This window comes from Podarcis gaigeae (genome assembly GCF_964106915.1).
Source record: "Podarcis gaigeae genome assembly, chromosome: 6".
NCBI lineage: Eukaryota > Metazoa > Chordata > Lepidosauria > Squamata > Lacertidae > Podarcis > Podarcis gaigeae.
In genome coordinates, this window is record NC_139682.1 from 40,152,558 (window position 1) to 40,172,904 (window position 20,347).

The 20,347-nt window shown below is 42.2% G+C and overlaps 1 protein-coding gene across 8 annotated transcripts in view; it reads right to left on the minus strand.

Annotated features, from left to right (window-relative positions):
* The window catches only part of SRGAP2 (SLIT-ROBO Rho GTPase activating protein 2), a 201,514-nt gene that overhangs the window by 105,096 nt on the left and 76,071 nt on the right, over positions 1–20,347 (minus strand). For 7 of the 8 annotated variants that reach the window (XM_083745469.1, XM_083745468.1, XM_083745467.1 and 4 more), the window contains exon 4: positions 6,509–6,671. In XM_083745469.1, the coding sequence (XP_083601595.1) occupies positions 6,509–6,671 (163 nt within the window). Of the gene's footprint in view, positions 1–108; positions 295–6,508; positions 6,672–20,347 lie in introns of those variants that run through there. The other variant, XM_083745471.1, reaches the window with a different exon arrangement.

Here is a 20,347-nt window from a genome sequence, read left to right on the forward strand (position 1 = left end):
AGGGCACTAAAGCCCCTCTAGCAGCCAGTCAGAAATGTTAGCAACACACTCGTATCTCAGACCGTTGGCTTTGGCAGCAAACCTGACTTCCCTTATCAGCAAAGATACCTTTGAAGTGGTTGGCAGGCTTCCATCCACTGCTCAAACAAATGAGACCCTTCCCCATATCACAGCCCTGAAAAGGATCTCTTCATCGTGAGATAGGAAGAGAAAAACTTAATTAGATTAAGTCAGACCATATTGCAGGCTTCTTGCAACAGCAGCAGAACTTGACAGCCGAGGCTGAGAACGACAGACATCTGAAAAGCTTCAAAAAAAACCCCAAATATAAATTGCTTCTGGAAGTTTGGAAGTTAATCATATTACAGACAAACATGCCAGAGCCTGACAGGCAGAAATGCCTGCACCATCCTTGTAAGACCTTCCCTTCAAAACAAGAAGAATCTTGCAGGAAAAGACAAGAGGATTTGTTGTGGCCTGCACATTTCTCACTGGAGGGCTGGGCTACCTACTTCCACACATTTCACAGAAAAGTCACAGCTGCTTTTTGCTATGAAGTGCATAAAAAGGCAGGACCCTTCTTTATGGGATCTGTTGCGATGTCAGGATTCACAGACAATAGCTGTGACAGGATGCATCTTCCAGGCTCTGAGAAAATGACCACAGGCTGTGACTGTGCCTCACGCAGACCTTATCACAGCTACACAGGCCTATGTAGCCAGAAGGGTAGATTATAGTGGCAGGCTTCTCTTCTAACTATCCTTGAAAGGGGGCTTTGCTCCAGCGGGTGCAGAATGCAGCAGCTCATCTCTCGAGTGAAACGCGCCCTTTGCAATTTGTCACAACCCAGCTTCAATTCCAGCACTTTGTGCATCTGGAAACCATCCCCAAATGAATCAGAATGAGCTTTTCGAATCTGGTAAGCTAGATACAGTGACCAGCCTTCTCCCTTCCAGGATATGTCACTTTTGTCCCCATTTGGAAAATACATGCATGCATCTTTAATTGTGCATGCACATTACTTTATATGAAAGCGTGCTATTTATTAAATTTATATGCCGCCCCTCCTCCCAAAAGAGTCCCCACAGCAAGCACATCTGTGATAAAGCAATACAATTAAAAGTAACATAAAAATTCAGCAGGTGTAGACTGTTTTCAGTTAAAGCAGTGTAACAAAAGCACCTGGTCAAATGTAAACAGGCAATGAGTTGTAAACTGGTTTCATGTAAATGGGAGCAGATGCTGTCACACTAAAGCAGTAACTCATATCATAAATGCATGTTTCTCCCCCTTGCTTTCTGCAGATCCACTGCTAGAGGGACTTCTCTTGTGCACATTGCCTATAAATTACAGTTGTACCTTGGATCCCGAACGCTTTGGTACTCAGACATTTTGGCATTCAACGCCGCAAACCCGGAAGTGAGTGCTCCAGTTTGCGAATGTCCTTTGGAACCCGAACGTCTGATGGGGCTTCCGATTGGCTGCAGGACCTTCTTGCAGCCAATCAGAAGCTGCGCTTTGGTTTCTGAATGTTTTGGACGTCGAACGGACTTCCGGAATGGATTCTGTTTGACTTCCAAGGTACGGCTGTACAGGCTTTTCGCCACACCTATGGGGTGGGGGGTGGGGTGGGATTGGAATTCTTGCAAAGCCGTACTCCGCCCCCCCCCCATGGGGGTGGGAAGAAGCCTACATTTTACAGGCAGTGTGCGCAGGGCCAGATTTAGCTTTGATGAGACCCTAAGCTACTGAAGGTAATGGGGCCCTTTATGTGTGATATTTTAGGGAGCCGGCTAGCAGACGGGGCCCATTACTTAAATAATAGGAGCCTACACAACACAAAACACTGTTGCTGTATGTAGGTTTTATTTTATTTGCTTTTTATCTTATATTTTGGAAATGTACATCCAGGTTTTTTTTCTTTAAATTTTTTTGGGGCCCCCAAAAGAGTGGGGCCCTAAGCTATAGCTTGTTTAGCTTATATGTAAATCCATCACTAAGTGTGTGTGAGTCCTTCCAGCAGTGGATCTGCATTTTTGCAGAACTGCTGCTGGAGCAACTCCTCACATGTGATGCCTTCTTTCTCCTCCTCCCCTTCCCCACCCTAGGGCAGAAAAAAGCACTTCCTCCACCCCACCCCACCCCTTAAATGACCAACGTTAGAGATTTAAAAGTCATTCGTGCACTATCGCATGAATAGTTATGGACAGGTAGGTGGCTGCACCCATCTGCAGAATTTGGCCTGTGAGGCCGATCCTGTTAAGGATCTGGCCCATGAACCCAAAAAAGTTTCTCATCCCTGCATTAAGGGATTTATATACCAATTGTAACACCCTGAACAATTCTCGGTAGCAAATCAGAATTAGTGCAGATCACTGGGCGCAGTTGTAATATGCTGTCAGCAATCATGCTACAGCATTTTACATGAATTGCAGCTTCCAAATTAAGTGTGAGCAAAGCACCATATTGTAGTAATCCCCTTTGGAAGGTACCAATGCCTGAATCACTGTGGTCAAGCTGTCCCAGTCCAGGAACAGTCAAAACTGTCTTAAAAGTCAAAGCCTGGTAAGTGAAAGGCACTCCTAGCCATTGAGGCCACTTGGGCTTCCAGCGACAATGCTGAATCTCGAAACCCCCAAGCTGATCCTTCAGAGGGAGTGCAAGCCCATCCGGAACAGGCAACCAGCTAATTTCTGGGACCCACAGAGAACAGCTAATTTTCGCCTTGTGCGACATGCATCTTGATATTTTTCTTCACCGTGGATTGCTCTTAGATCACTGAATCATAGAGTTTGAAGGGACCATGAGGGCCATCTAGTCCAACCCCCTGCAATGCAGGAATCTTTTGCCCAAGGTCTGGCTCAAACCCACAACCCTGAAATTGTCTCATGCTCTGCCAACTGAGCTAACTTTTGGAAATCATTCATGCGTTAGGGCACAGATACCCGTAAGACTGAATATTGTGATCAGTTGACTTCTGCAACTAGCCCCTAGGTAAACAATTAAAATACTTTCTTTGCAGCCACACTCACCCAGTGGCTGCAAAAGCATGGATCTCTTGTTTAACAAAAATTACAAATATCAACATTGTTTATGTGCTGGATTTGAAGTACGCAATCTTGCAACAACAACAAAATGAAGTTGGAACAAATTGCAATTTAATGTCTAGTCCATTTGCAAAACAGCTGGAAATCAACTATCTTATTTCCCTTGAATAATATCTGAAGGGGTTATTTTTTTTAAATAACAGCTGCTTTCAGACATTTAGATGGCATGTAGTAAGTACAATTATACATACTAAATGAAGCACTTAGAAATGGTGCGGTACCTACAGTGCTGCTTTCTTTCATAATTCTACATTTAGACACTGGCTATTTGCTGGTTAACAAATCTGCCCCTTAAGCGCTTTGATATTTGGGCTTTATCAGTAGTCTTGTGCTAGTTCACACTTGTCAGGTTGATTGGGATGCAGGAAATTGAGAGAGCTTTCCAGCAAAGAGCACAATCACCAGTGGCTCTGGGTTCAGTCACAAACTATTTCCATTCCGCATATCACATGTCAGTCTGAGAAAGGTTCCCCAGGAGGGACTGGTGCAAAGAATTATGTGCTAGTGACACATAGCAAGCATAAAGAGAGTTAACAGAAGAAACTATCCTGGCATTTGACCAACTTGGCAATCCTGTTATCTGGATACTAAATTCTAACAAGTAACAGCTCCTGTCTTTGCAAAACCTGAGGCAAAACAACAGAGCTCTGCTTGTGGAAAACAAACCAAGATATATTTTTTTAAGTGCCATTTAAAATCATGTTATCTATATTAATTTTCTATTCCCATAGTAGGCTACTTCATTGTTGTACTTTTTCTTAGAAATGTAACTATTAGCTTCCTTCCTGTCCGCCATTTCATGCTTCATTAAAAAAAAAAAAAAAAGTAGGAGAGGGAGGGTAATTCAATTTCCCCTTGCTACTAGACCTAACGTAGTGGGTGGGGGGGCTAGAACAGCCTTTTCCAACTTGATACGTTCCAGAATTTTAAAAAAAAACTACTGTTCCCATTGTCCCTGACCACTGGCCAGGCTAGCCAGAGCTGCTGGGAGTTGGAGTGCAACAACATATGAGCAGCGCCCAGTAGGGAAGACTGCCCTAGAATGTGCAGTGCAGGGCAACCTATACAGAAGCCTCTGGCAGGCTGCAGAGGTGCAAACTGGTGGCATCATGAGCAAAGCAGCCCCAACCTCACAGCACAGTTCAGACGTAGCTGTTCAGAAGTAACTGGACCTCATCTCTTTGGCTTCTGCACAGTGTTGACCAAAAGAGCATTCAATAGCATGTTGCCACTACTGCCAGAAAAAATGCACACGCTCTATGTAGATTTTTCAATAGAGAGGATTTAAGCATAGACTTAATCCCAAGAAAGCATGCACTGGATTGTAGCCTGAGTCACTCATTTTTCCATACAATATGTATTTCAGTCAAACCTCAGATCCTGAACACCTCAGTTTCAGAACGTTTTGGCTCCCAAACACTGAAAACCCAGAAGTCAATGTTCTGGTTTTCGAACATTTTTCGGAAGCCGAACATCCAACGCAGCTTCTGCTAAGTGCAGGAAACTCCTGCAACCAATTGGAGGCCATTACTCGGTTATCAAACATTTCAGAAGCCGAACAGGCTTCTGGAACAGATTACGTTTGACAACCAGGGTTTGACTGTAACTAATAAGAGTGTAGCCAAAGAATGCCATTTTACTTTGAATGGCAGCTACACAGTTAAAACTACAGAAGCCTTTGTGGAAGTGTAGGCAAAGTTAAAGAAATAATCAAACTTGATTTATTTGCTACTTTTTATTTTAGCTATCCTCCAAGATGCTCAAGGTGGCAAACATCATTCTCCCAAGTGAGGCTAAGAGAGAATGACTGCTCCAATATCACCTAGTCAATTGATGTAGAGTTTTGAACCCAGGGATGGGGGTCAAGGGATAATGGGAGTTGGGTCCAACAACATCTGGAGAGCCGCAGGTTCTCCATCCCTGCTTTAATCAGCAATGCACATGGGTCACCAAATTACAGTGAAATTAACCAAGAGGGGGTGGGGACAATGCTTCCAGCCAAGTGACTGTGTTATATTAGAACACCTTCCCAAAGAAATCCTTTGTGCTTGCCAGTCAGCCAATTTGTTTTTCATGTTGTCCTCAAGAGTATAATGTAGAAACATTACTTATCCTCTACGAAGATTAAGGGAAACGAAAGGGTCCCTGTTACTCAATAATCCCTTCTAAGTACTTAATCAATGATAATTTAATTAGCAAAAAGTTTTAGAAGGTCAAATAAAGCTGTTACTTTCACATTACTTGGAAACAAATGGTACTGCCATCTCTGCTTCAGGAGCACCACACAAATACAGGCATTTCAGAATGTAAAATGAACATATAGGCCTGAAGGGTGCTAGACATACCCTTAAACATTCCTGATAGGATTATAGGGCAATGCAATGCCTTTAAGTATCCTCTGCTACTAGGGTTTCTGAATAATTATGCTATCTGTAATTCCCCCCCCCCCCCGTATTTGTTTATTGTTATTTTAGTTCTTTTTTCTGGTTAGCCAGCTTTTTAGAAAACGCAGGATGTGCATGTTTAAACCAAAAAAATAAAGAAGTATCAGGTAACGCACATACCCATAGGCAGTGACTTCATAAACACTCGTTATCACTATTAAACTTTTCCAGATGGTTTAAAAAAGGGGGAAAGTTGGACATGATCCCATGCATGCCAACCCTGATCTAGAGGCTGCCACACCATACCTAGCCATATTTAATAAATGGAAGGGATAATCCATTTAATTCCATTTTTCCCTTTTAAAATGAAGCAATGATAAGGGGAAGAGGTAGTTTTGGAGAAGTCTGTATCCCTGCTCAGCGCCCTGCTTTGTAAAGAGCTACTTAACCACTGCCATGATTACATTTTATAGAAAAGGAGCGCTCTGCCTGATTATAAAACATGTATAATAGTCACAGAGAGGTCCTGGCCTCAAAGTATTGCCCACTGGGTGCAATAGGATCACTCCGAAAGCCACTTGCATTTGAGAAGCACAGCAGGACCCCAGTGGAAGAAATTACACTATTGTAATCTTGATTCTCTTGTGCTAGGAGGCTGCTGTTAGGGTAACCCTTGCTCACTTAGGATTCTGCCAGGACAAGTATCTCAAAATGCTCGGGTCCTAAACCATTTGGGTCTTTAAAAAGATCAAAACCAGCACTTTGAATTGAGCTCAGAAGCTAATTAGTAAGGCAATGAAAAACAGAACATCTGAGTGACATGTTTGACCTATGTGCCCAAATCAACAGCCTGCTAGCTTCATCAACTATAATTCCTAACCAGTCTTTAGACGCAGCTCCACATACAGCACATAACAGTAATCTAATTCAGATGCAACGAGGGGACAAATTCACTTGTGTTATGTCACCAAAAGCCATGAAGTTATGAAATAATGCATGTAGCAATAAAAGCATTACCTTTTTGAAAAGTCGCCCAGAATCTTCACTGACTTGAACAAACCGAGGGATGATGTTGTTCAGGTAGATGTCACTTAAGGTGGTGTGGTCCCTGCTCTCCCGCTTCACCTGGTTTAAAAGGAGGTTCCAGCAATTGACAGGTGAAAGAACATTCTGATCCTTCCTGCGGGGAAAGCAGAACCAAAATATTATTTTTATCCTCGTCTTTTTCCATAGGAGAGGCAAAGGTGATGCAATACATATATTGACCTTTTCTAATGTACCATTGTATAGTAATAATGTATATGTACTATGAAACATTGAAGTTTTCAAAATGCAAAAATTGAGGCAGTTATCAGGAATTAAAGCACAACTTTACAACAATTTACAATTCCAGTTGCTGGAAACTATGAGAGGGGAGATTGCTTTTGTGCTCATGTTGTGATCCCTGGCTTCTGACAGGCATCTGGACGGCCAACGTAAGAAAAAAATACTGGACTAGATGGGCCATTGGCCTGATCCAGCAGGATATTTGTATGTTCTTATGTACACAACCTGCTGCTGCCCTGAGTGCTGGAAGGAAGACCGCTCCCTGCTGCAAGGCCCATTTTCACCTGGCCCAGACTCACCCTGAACAGCTAAAAGCCTCCTGGGAGTCCACTGGGACATTGCTAGAACAACTCTTGGGTTGGGGCAACTGGCTAAAATGTTTTAAAAGTTTTAAACAGTTCTAATTTTGGTTCCTCTGTTTCATTTTTGTTGGGTTGTTGATGGTTAAATGTTTAGTTGGAGTTGGCGGTTACTTTAATTTGGGTATATCTGTAAACTGTTATTATTATTGTTATTTTTATTGTTATTGGTTTTTATTGATGTACTGGTTTGTTTGCTGCTTGTATAAAATATCTTGTTTTGTAATGTTTGATGTTTTGTTGTTTTATATGTTGTAAGCTGCCCAGAGTGGCTAGGGAAACTCAGCCTGATGGGCGGGAGATATAGAGATATAGATGATAGATATAGATAGATACGGATATATAGATATAAAACTTATTTAAAGACTATTGTTCTTTGTTATTTATACGTGATTTTTCACCAGAAAGGTCTTAAATTAGTTCCCAGTGATGATAAAACCCAACCTAAGATTGCACTGTAAGCCACTAAACCCTGCAAAATTAAGCCAAATAAGATAAAAATACAATAAAATTTAAAATATTGTTTCATTCTGTTTCAGAATGATCATCTTCAGGGGGAAGTATCACTAAAGCTCCTGATGGCTTTGCCAGCAGTCTCTTTCCACCGATCTGTACAAACCAAATTTCAACAAGATCATATCCGTAAATCAACCCTAGTAGAGAAATATTAGATGACAAGCTGAGAGAAAGCTACAGGTCTGCTACTTGAGGACCTTGTGAACTGTAGCCTTCCAGAAACTGAATGTTCAATATCAGGGAACAGAAAGCAGGGCGGTAACTTTCTCAGAACAATGACCGCAATCACTTCTCCTCGGAGCAGCCACGAGGTGCATCTCACGACAGGATGTTTAACAAATGCTCACTAACTCACCATTTATCCTTACAGCAAAGTATTAATAAAAATAACAGGGCTTTTAAATATAACAAACCACTGGCCTGTATAAATAAACAACTTCTCTGGGCTCTCTTAGGACACTATGATTCTTTTTCTTTGAAAGGAAAATGGTTGCACAGCACCTCACAATAATCTATGTTGAATTTTTCAAAAACAACAGCTATGACATTACATAGCTAGAATTACAACAGCTAGACTTACATAGTGTCAAAACCTCTTGCTCTATTCTCCTATAACATGTTCTCCTCATTGCTACGGCCTCCCAAAAAATCTTAGCAGAAAAGACACAAATGAAGATTAGGGCTGCACTACTCACTTATCTGGGAGCCCACTTAGGCACTAGGTCAAGACCCTTTTTAATTTTCAGTTACAAAAATTAAATGACAACAGAGTGGGGAATAAGTCCAATCCTCTCTCATTTGCCATCACTTATTAGTGAGACAACCACAGTCGTAGTGGGGATCTGATTCAGAACTTTTTTTTTTTTTTTTTTGGCCAAAAGTCCATAGTCCACCCTGGCATCCATGGATTATCAGAGGTGCAATTCACAGCAGGGGTCAAGCAGCAGCCAGGGGTGAATGCTGCCAGTGATATCTTCTCCCCAAGGTGCTGAAGACAAAATCAAACGCAAAACTATGCATGTTCTGTGTTCCTCTCGCACATCAAAATTCTGCACAAATGAAGCCTCAGTTCATTGATGGGGTTGCATTATGCAAAGTTAGTAAGTGTACATATATATATATTGCAACATTTTCTTTCTTTCAAGAGAAGTTTTTCCATCCACTCTCTATAATAATATAATATATATTATATTCTCTCCATGTCCTGCATGATTATCATGTCACTTCTGACTTGCCTTTTCTCTAAACCAGGGGTGGCCAACTCCCAAGAGACTGCGATCTACTCACAGAGTTAAAAACTGGCAGTGATCTACCCCCTTTTGGGGGGTTCAGCTCAAAGTTGCTGAGCTTTTTTTTAGGAAGGGGGAAGGCCCATTTTTGGGGTGCAGGGCAAAAATGTTGAGCTTTTTTAGGGGAGCCAAACTTGTTGAGCTTCTTTGGGGAGGGAGACAGTGATCTACCACAGACATCCAGTGATCTACTGGTAGATCAATCAATCAATCAATTTCCTTTATTCGACCGATAGTCAGAAATAAAACACAGAAATAAAACACAATACAGAATTATGAACTGGTAGATCACGATCTACCTGTTGGATGTGCCCGCTCTAAACTAAAAAGACCCAAATGCTGAAACCTTTCCTCTCACAGGGAAGTCGTTCCATCCCCTTAATCATTTGGGGGCTCTATTCCTGTCCCTTTGAAAGGCCCAAGGCAGGTCCGGGCAGCCCAGTCATTCAAGGTCTTCTGTGCCACCATAAGGGCGGAAAACTCACTATTCTAAAATTAAAGCAGAGATTTGAAAGATGCCATTTTATGCATGCACAGCAAATGTGTAGAAAACATATAACCCTGTAAGTAGGCAAAGAAAAATGGGTAGGGAGAACTCAGTGTAAAAGGCAGGAGGAATGAAGCAAAATCTCATGAGGGTAAAGGAGTAGCTCGACTGTAGACAACAGGGATGAAGGGCTGCTAAAAGTAAAAAAAGGAGCAAATGGGGACTGGGATGCAGGGCACATCAGGGGACTCTGTAGCAGACTTGGAATAATCCAGGGATTAAGGGGATATTTGTAGTGCTGAAAGAACAGCCTCTGCTTTTGGATTCGTTCAGCAACTATAAGCAGGTGTTATAAAAATCACTGAGAATACAGGATCTTTACTGGATTATTCCAAGGCAGCTACAAGAAGTAGTTCAAGGCAATTATTTTTTCCAAAGGGTTATCTGAATGGTATGATCATCTCAGTTTTAAGTCTGTTTGGGGTTTAAATGTCTGTGCAAGGAGAGAATTTTTTGTACACAAATGAGTTTGCTTTACTATCCAGAGAACCAGAACATACTTAGGATAATGTGCAATAGAAAGAGATTTTGATAATTAATATGCTTTCTTATTGTTAGAATTCTTATATTCAAACTTATATTATTATTTCCTTAGTAAAGCAGAAACCTAGAATTAGCCATGATTTTGTAAATAATTAAGTTGGAATCATAGAACTGTAGCATTTGAAGGGATCCCAAGGGTCTTTTAGTCCAACTTCCTGCAATGCAGGAATCTCAACTAGATCATACATGACAGATGGCCATCCAACCTCTGCTTAAACAATAAGCCACCTTTAGCTCTGCTTTATACTCTGAATTTATTTTCCCTTCTAGAAAGCGAAAAACAAAAGAACATCTCTTAGGAGGCTGTGGGCAGTTGTGAGAAAAAAATCCATGTAGGCTGTTGAAGAATAAAATCCTTATTTTTTTCAGCATCCTGAGACCTCATTTTGGATGCGCTTCAGTTTTTACATTTCTCCTTATCTTTCTTGAAAACCAACACATAAGCAGTGGGGCCACCACAGATGTAACTGTGAACTATGGGTTTAAGGCAAACTAAGGCCCAGATCCGGCCCAATCGCCTTCTAGATGCGGCCTGCGGACAGTCCAGGAATCAGCATGTTTTTACATGAGTAGAATGTGTGCTTTTATTTAAAATGCATCTCTGGGTTATTTGCGTTCATATTTTTTTACAAAATATAGTCCAACCCTCCACATGGTCTGAGGGATGGTGGACCGGCCCATGGCTGAAAAAGGTTGCTGACCCCTGGTTTAAGGATTGGGTCAAATAATTTCATACTTCCCTTTCCTCTCTGACTCACCAACAAGAAAATGCTCTTGGTTCCTCCTCCCACATTTCCCATTCTGGTTTTGCAGCACCATCTGACTACTGGTAACTCTGGTTTGGGGTAATCTTAAAGTTCAATTCAGGATCTGGGCAAATCCTGCAGTCCGTTCATAATCAACATTCCTAAACAACTATCTGAATTTTAGAAGACATCTGAAGGCAGCCCTGTTTAGGAAAGCTTTTAATATGTGATGAATTATAGTATTTTAATATTTTGCTGGAAGCTGCCCAGAGTGGCTGGGTAAACCCAGCCAGATGGGTGGGGTATGTATGGATAGATGGATAGATGGATAGATAGATAAAAATAATTATTACCCCCAAGCCATGAATAATGACAGATCTACAATTTTTCACTGGCCTTGCACGCCAAATAAATAAATAAATAAATAAATAAATAAATAAATAAAGTGCAGTCACTAGGCCCCTTCCCCACCTGTCAAGTCCTTATAGCTTTTGTCAGTGGGAAAGGCTTGGGTGGAACTGAGGCCTGCTGGTTTAGCCCTTCATGACTAAGCCTCTCTGAGGGCCTTAGCCATGCAGCTGCCAAACAGTCCTTGGTTGTCCTCTCAGCTCTTGAGCTAGAGGGTTGTCAGGGATCTGCAACAGACAATTTTATCCGTCTAGCTTTGAAGTTAAGGAGAAAGTCAGCTACTCACCCCACTTTTTGGAGGGCTGTGTTGCACTTGAGTGGCGAGCAGATATGCTGGAGCTCCTTCTTTGGAAGTTGTGGTCTTTATCTGCTGTGGCTGCCATCTTTGTTATTCTACACATGTGCTAAATATGCACATTTGTGGAGAGAGGGGCGTTTAAGGCTGCCTGCCAGCTGAAGAACCCTTTTTCTACACATACTACTTTGAAAAGATACTGCAACCTGTCGGCAACAAAAACTATGGAGGAGGCCAGGTATTACAAACACAAGATGTATACTGCTTTGCTAAAGCAAGAGCAGTAACTCAGATAATAGCAGGTGGGAAGGTCACCTACAAGTCTCAATGAACTGTGCCAGTGTGGTGTTGTGGTTAGAGTGCTGGACTAGAACCTGGGAGACAAGAGTTCAAATCCCCACTCAGCCACAAAGTTCGCTGTGTGAGCCTAGGCCAGTCACTGCCTCTCAGCCTAGCCTACATCACAGGGTTGTTGTGAGGTGAAAATTGAGCGGAGGTGAAGTATGTAAACCCCCTTGAGCTTTGTAAAAGGAGTTGTCATCAGACAACTTTCCAGGAGATTGTATTTCTGATTTTCTAACTTGCCTAGATTACCGGTACTTAGTTTCCTTTTATCATTTGTTTACATGCACTCTTTTTTCCACTGTATTGTGTAATACTTGGAAGGGACAATAATAAAAATATTGTTTTAAGCCAGACTATGGCAGGAATGTTTCCAACAGCTGTAGAATTCACGTTAAAGCTCATCTGGAATTAAACAGAGGAGGGTGTTTCTCCCCACGAAAGCAAGCCACACAAAATCTTCCTTTTAAAAACGGGAAAGGGGGTGGGAAGAGAACAGTTGGGCATCCAAATCAGAGGACACAATTATCAAACAGGCTGATTCATCCTAAAGATCATGAGGATAGCTGGCAACACACACTTCCACTGGCGCACAGCCATGCTTTCTGGTAATACAGAAAGTATGAAACTCATTTGCGGGGTTGCCTTCTTTGCATACGGATGGGACATGCCACATGTAGAAGCCTCTGGCTCAAGAGAAGAAAAGAGCCTTCCACAACTCAATATAGAAAGAACACCCAGCGAGTCTTCCGACTCCTGACTAAAAGCAGATAAAGAGCGCATAGCTGCCAATTCAGCAATTACAAAACTATTACAAAAGACCATTGAGCACAGTGTTCCAACTCAGCATTTCCACATGGTTCATCAGGAACCATTAGTGCTGCATGGGAAGCTGTAGTGGGGGCATCAGTGGGGGATGTGGGAGATGCAGAGAGCACCCCCCCCATATTCTGCTTCCAGGACCAGGTGTGCTGATGGCACCAGAAATATAGCAGCAAAGGTGGACTAATTCTCAAGACCACACTATTTACACTATCAACTAGAACTGATATGATAAAGGGCAGGGGTAGATCATAACTGCTCTCCTCTACAATTCCCATCCTGGCCTTCCTAGTTGGAGTTGATGGTTATTGGAGTCCAACGACATATGAAGGACCACAGGTTCCCCACAGCTGGTATACTAGTGGACTAGGACCAATGACACCTGGGTTTAAATCCCTGCATGTGTATGTAGCATATTGGGAGTTTATGGACTCATTATTCTCTATCTATCTATCTATCTCTCTCCCTCTCCCCCTCTCTCCCTCTCTCTCTCTTTCTCTCTCTCTCTCTCATTCTAATCCAGCAGTTCTCAACCTGTGGGTCCCCAGATGTTGTTGGACTACAACTCCCATCATCCCTGAGCTCTGGCCTTACTAGCTAGGGGTGATGGGAGTTGTAGTTCAACAACATCTGGGGACCCACAGGTTGAGAAAGGCTGTAACTCATAAGGTTACTATAATGATAAAATAGAGGGGCATATCCTCCTGATCTTTTCAGAAGGGAGCTAAGGTAAACATGTATAAAGAACAACAAATAGTTTGCACCTCTGAACCAGTATAAACTGTTCACACACGCATACACAATAAGATAGCAGTTCCTCTACTACAGTACATGCACAGAATAACCAGCTTTTAAGCCAAGATTTATAATTATTCTTCTGTGTATTTTACTTCATGTTTCAGCTTCTAGGGTATATTTTCCACTGTGGTGCAAATGCAGCACCATCTTCCTGATGGAGTAGGATGCAGTCCCAAAAAACAAATCCCTTATTCCATTGTCAGAAGATAACAGAAGTTTCCTGCCAGAAAAACGCTGTTAACTTTCCTAGAAATGTTAAGAATACAGATTACTGTTGACTTCCATTGTTCTTTCCATAGACGGGGAGGGCGAAGCCGGGGGGGGGGGGGAGAGAAAGATTGGATCTGTAGTAAGAAACAGATTATAGTTTCATTTAAAGAACAAAACACAAGAATGGCACTTTCAAAGCAGCTGATCTGGCAGAGTTTCTTGCCCTGTGAAAAATATCACAGGAAATGACTGAAGTTTGCAATCTGGATTGTTTCAAGGTTCAGTGTGTAAGGGAAGTGAGAGAGCCAGGGTGAAGCAAAACTACTTACTACTTAGCTTGGCTTGCCAAGGAAAGCCAGCACGTACAAGAGGGGAAAATGTTCACATTCCCTGGACTTGTGTATGTATGCTGCTACAACAGACAAAAAAGCCAACAAAAGGATCAAAAGGCCGCACTCCTCAAACTTGACAATAAGCTGGCTGGGACACACAGGCTCTTTCTTCTTATATAAAAATAGCAAGAGGTCTGCCAGTCTAATGGACTGTACTTATGCTACCCCATAAAGTTTACAGGCTTTGCATTTCTTTAGCCACCTGGCTATGCATTTTCATATGACACTGTGCTAGTGCAAAAGAGCTCGCAGGGGGTCATCTTACAGCAAGTGGTCGATCTGCTCCAATACAACCATGGTCAAGATCTATTTTAGCTGCTGTAACATCACAGGCGGATTAAGCAGCCTGGGGCTATACCATCAAGAATTAAGGGAAACTGGGAACACATGGGAAGTTGCCTATACACTGTGGGCTTTCAAATAATACTTTCCTTGGTGCAAATTGAGTGGAACAGCCATTGGGTACCAAGACCAACATTTTTGTGTGTATAAAATCCACTTGTTTCTTTTTGGTGTCAGGAGAGACTCTTAGTAGCACTATGTGCTCCTGAAGCTCATCCTTACGCCTACCCTACCAAGACCAGCAGGGCCTTTAGTGTGATTGTGCCTGCCCCTTGGAACATGCTTCCAAGGACCCTCAGTCAGGCAACTGCAGTATTGGCATTTAGGTGCCTGCTTAAAAGTAATCCTTGCCAAACCCGGCACAAGGGTCCATTTATTAATTTTGTATGCTGCCCCACCCTTCATCTGTAGATCTTGGGGCAGTTCAAAGCATAAAGATACAAGATAAATACACAAAATACATAATAAAAACAAAAGCAAAACAAAACAATAGCACTCCTCCCTTCTCCTCCCCGCCCAAGCTGGAAGCATTTAATATATTATATAAATAAAGTACCATATTTTTCTGTCTGTAAGAGGCTCCCATGTATAAGACGCCCCATATTTTGGGGGATTCAGATTTAAGAAAATGGCCTTGGCACTATCTACATATAAGACACCCCCAAATTTTTGACCTAATTTATTAGGGGGGAAAACCTAGTCTTATACACGAAAAAATACGGTGTGTGTAATATATATATATTATACACACGCATATATATAATATAATATAAATATATGTAGTAACTGACAAGCAAGTATCGTGTCCTGGGTTTATTGAAGAAGGGGCAGGGTGCAAATGTAAATAGTACAATTGATACTACACATGGTAGCCTGAAATGCAGGCAGAACTGATGTATCACTGGCCACAAGAGGTGGTTGGAAGCTGTGCTCTGATTATGCTTCTGAAATTCTCAGGAGCACCTGTCAGAGACAGAATATGTTTGCACTCTTTAAACTTTATTTGGGAAATCCGTTAATATCCCATAGAAAGGAGTTTTAGATAATATTTACAGATCAGAAACCTTTCCTTCTAAAACATCGAAAGAGCAGTTCTGTATTCCCATTGTGCTCTCAGAAAAGTGTTTTTTTCTTCTTTGCAAAACAAGCTACACATTTTAATAGCTTTAAAACGTCAGATACTAAAGCTGGAAGAAAGGAATATAATCCCCAACCCACACAAAGCAAGAATGAGGATGGCAGAAGTTTCATTCAAATTTCAACAAAACAAGAGGCACAGCATGGGAGTAGAGTTATAAAAATCACTCCTGTTTGGGAAACGAAACAAGGCAGGATTTTTTTTAAAAAAGCTCTCCAAGAACCCATACAGCACTCAGTGTCTCATTTTTGGCCAGAGTAGTGGGGGACTCTTGAGCTGAGCTCGTTTGGAACATCTTACCTCATGTGCCTTAAGGGATTTACATTGTATTTGATGATCTAATCAAAGAACGGGTTAGAACAAACAATGTTAAGACTGACCTTGATACCAGATGTTCTAAGAATGTGACCTGTTAATAAAACCAGAATAACTTTGCACATACATAAATGGCATGACGAAGATTCAGAATGTCAGCGTTAGCAGGTAAGGGAAATCATGCAGCTTCCTTGGGTCAAGGACACTAAAATGTGAAGCCCTAAGTCCACCTTCTAGGGCAGTGTGTGCTATCTGGGACTGATGGGAACTGCAGTCCAAATTTCAAAAGCTTGGCACAAGTTTGTGACCTTTTGGTTGATCCTAATTAAGCAATTACCTAGTTGTGGATTTCAGATATTTTTCTTATGGACCAATACAGCTAACTTTACTATCTCATTCCCACTCTGGCCCATTCATGAATGTTTCCAAAACAGCAAGTGGCCCGTGAACTCCACTTCAGGCAAGAGACAGACCCAAGACTCTGTTAAGTGTTGTACAGTTTTACCTTGGATCCCGAATGCCTTGCAAGTTGAACGCTTTGGCTCCCAAACACCGCAAACCCGGAAGTGAGTGTTCTGGTTTGCAAACTTTCTTTGGAACCCGAACGTCCAATGCAGCTTTCGCGACTTCCAACTGGCTGCAGGAGCTTCCTGCAGCCAATCAGAAGCTGCGTCTTGGTGTCCACACGTTTTGGAAGTTGAACGGACTTCCGGAAAGGATTCCGTTGGACTTCTGAGGTACGACTTTATTTCCAGAATGTCACGGAGGAACCGCTTTTGTTTCTTAGTCCTAACAGCCTTCAACGCAGTCTGAAAAGCCATTTTAGCACCCAGCAGAGTCTAATCTAATTATGTCTGCACCACAACTGCTGGAATCCATTTTAAGATTGTTTCCATCTGCTGATGTCATGCCAGCTTTCCCCTTCTCCTTACTTCTCCACCCCCTGTTTTAACACCTGGCTTGAGTGAAGCTTTCTGGAAAGCTCCAACACTTATTTACTACTTTGTGACATTTTTCAAGGGTCCTTATAAAGGTATTTCCCTATTGTGTGCTTTGGATCCCTTCCCCCTGAAGGACCAAGCAGGCTATCTTTAGCTTCTGCAGGCATTCATCCTGAACACAGAAGGGCAAAAAGTATGCAGGGGGCTGGCTTCGCCCCCAATGTCCTCACATGCACTTGCCCCATGCCCTACACACCCAAAGTTCATGTGTTTAGTCCAAGGGTCTGAAGGAGGCTTCTACGTGTGTTTGATTGAACACGCTGAGAGAAGCCTCCCTGTGATCAGAAACCCTGCATTATCAGGATTCCAGGCACTGAGGTAGCTTCAAAGCATGTCCATCCAGACTTCTTCAGATGCTCAGACTAAATATGTGAAAGGGTGCAGCAGGTGTACACACTGGGAGTGGCATGCACACACTTCCCCCCTCTTGAGTTCATGAACTCCTGAAGACGGCTTATGGTTCCCCAGCCACCCTGGCATATCTAGTGTAGGTTGGGAAGGTGGAACAAGGCATCTATTTCAGTAGGCATTGTCATATATTCCCGCAAACATGATCTTCTTCCTCTAATTGTGATATTTTGCCCATAAATAAAGCTAGCAAAACATTTCCTCAAACCTGGCCTTCATGCCTCTGAGCCAAAGAACAGTGTGACGTTGGAAAAACAGGTAGAGGAGTTTATTCACGGCCAGCCTCCTGAGCAGCAACTTGTCATCATGGAAAGCTGGCACAGTAACACATTTTTATTAAAAAGGAGAGGGAGGGAAGGAGAGCTTACTAGAAGAAACTAAGGACACACCACAGTTTGTTTAAAGATCTACCCCACCTTTGTACAATATGAAGTCCTCAGGGCAGCTTACCACTTTAGTTTGGGGTTGTTTTGTTTTAATTATTTAAAAAGCATTAACATAATATTAAAAGCAAGTAAAAAGCAAACAAGGGCAGTTACAGTAAAGGTCTTAAAGACTTGGTCTAATAACAACAACAACAACAACAACAACAACAACAACAACAACAACAACAACATACCTAATTGACATAACCTAGTACCAAAAAGCTAACAATGGTTGTGCCAAGCAAACATGTTTAGAGAGAGAATTGCTCCAAGACAACCTTTTTATGGAGGTCAAAGGTCTCTTTTCATCAAAATGCTTCCCCCCTTTTTTGGGAGGGCGGTGGCGGTGGTAAAAACAACTAGTTCTCCTTTTGTTTCTTCTCAGCAGTTGCCACAAAGCTGGAGTTCCTCCTTACACCCAGTCCAGCTGGACTGCCATACTAAGGGTCCACTTCCATATGTGAACTATGAAGACTTGCTCGCTTCTCATGTCCTGCAACTGAATTCCCAAAACTGTCAAGAATTAATATGTTATGAGCCAAACCAAGGCACACCACAGGCAACACCTAGAAAGTGCCCGCCACCAGAACAGGAGGACTGAAAGCAGCATTCTCCAGTTCTTTAGAGTTGCCTACCTAAGCCCCATGCCAACTGATATGGCTTAGATGACATGGTTCTCCCCACCCACCCCGCCAAAAAGAGAGAGAGAGAATGCAAGAAGAGCACAGCATGAAAATCTCCTTTAAACCAAAGGAAAATATATGGACATTAAAGAGTTAAGAGAGACAATTCTCAGCTGTCCAAACTACTGCGCCACAATTCACAAAGCTATTCCAAAGTGGTGCATAGCAGAAATACCAAGGGCCCACAGAAATATGGCAAGTAGAACCACTGGTGTCTGGTGGCGCCAGTTTGCATGTTGACATACCGCATGAGGTTACACATGAAAGGCCATAGGGCAGGAGGGGGGAATATGATTAAGCAAAGCACCATTCTAATTTCTGTCTGGGACTGTCACCTCAGTCAGTCCACGCCCAAATCTCAGCCTCACGCAGTCGGGACACATGTCTTGGGAACCCACTTTAGATATAGCATTATAACCATGAGGGCTCCCCTCGACCCCTATTTAATCCAGGAACAATAAGGCCGCCTTTCTTGTTTTTGCACCCTTTATCTCAAAGAGATTTTACAAAATAAACAGACTATTTACATAATTTTTATTTAACACAGGCAGCTCAGCATTGAGAAGCATTTGCAGAGATAAGGACTAACCCTACAGTAAAGAGATCGCAATCTGAAAAAGACAGACAAGACAGACAGGATATTCTGGGAAAGAGAAGAGCAGAGGTGGAGGTTAAAAAGAAGGGTTTTGCTTTCATAAAAATTAAAAACTCACTCAATGATAGCCATGCATACACAAGAACTGTCACTTATAACTGGAGGGTGATAGCCTCTGAGGGAATTTCATGGAAGGGAAGCTAATAGCATTTCTAACTAAAACTACAAAGGAATTTAAGCACCACTAAATGCAGCTACTGTACCATGCAGGCTGACTTTTGCTGTGAAAGTGGTGAATGCTCTGATTTAGATTTATGACCACCCAAGGAGAAGGCTTCAAACGTGCAGTGCTCAAAAGGGATCCCTTCATGTAGATCAAACATCGACTCCAATTCATTACTTCTGGTTGGATATTATTGCTCCAATGCCTCAGTGTGAAAAGGATTAAAGGATGATATTTCCCCAAAGACTGGAGCTGGTTCAACTATACCAGGTTGCTTGTGCTCAAATACAAATACTTCCCCTCTCCAAAAAAAGATATTAAAAAATCAGCATAGACTCGTGAAGTTTGGTAAGAAGACCCATTTTTTTCTTATTTAATGCCTGCTTCCCAAACAATGGTGCTAAACCAGGAAGCAAAGCCGAGGGGAAGAGAGAGAAGTTCGGGCTTCTGCTTTCGGCTCAGTTGGTAGAGCACGGGACTCTTAATGTCAGGGTCATGGGTTTGAGTCCCACACTGCACAAAAGATTCCTGCATTACAGGGGGCTGGACTAGATGACCCCTGTGGACCCTTTCCAACTCTCCAGTTCTATGATTCTAAGTATGTCAAAATGAGAGGCAATAATTTTGGCACAACCATTTCTGGTTTTTTGTGACAGTTGCTATGCTTATGTTGAGACACATTACCTAGCCCAGATCTAAGCTGCTGTTAACAGTGGTAAGTTCACCATGGTAGGTAAAAGTGCCTACAACCGTCAAGATATAAGCATGTTGTTGTGACACAAAGTATTTCGATGACTTGTTACTAACTGAATCATTTCACAGTCAGTGGCTTACATCGAGCTTTCATTATTAAAAAAAACTCAGGTCAGGGTTGAAACAAAAAGGTTCCTGTTCACTTTCCACTGAACAACTGCATAAAAGCTGCAAATAGATGGAGCTATGAAAATTTTTAATAATCCCAGATGTAATGCAAGCCTTTGACATTGACTCTTAAGTTATGTATTCAGCAATATTGGGGATTCTCTGCCTGTGGCAAGAGGGTCAGAGGTTAAAACATTATACCTCAGGCAGCAAGTAGGACAGGGTTTGCACTACCTGATAAGCTATTTTGGATCAGCACGGCTGCCTGTTAA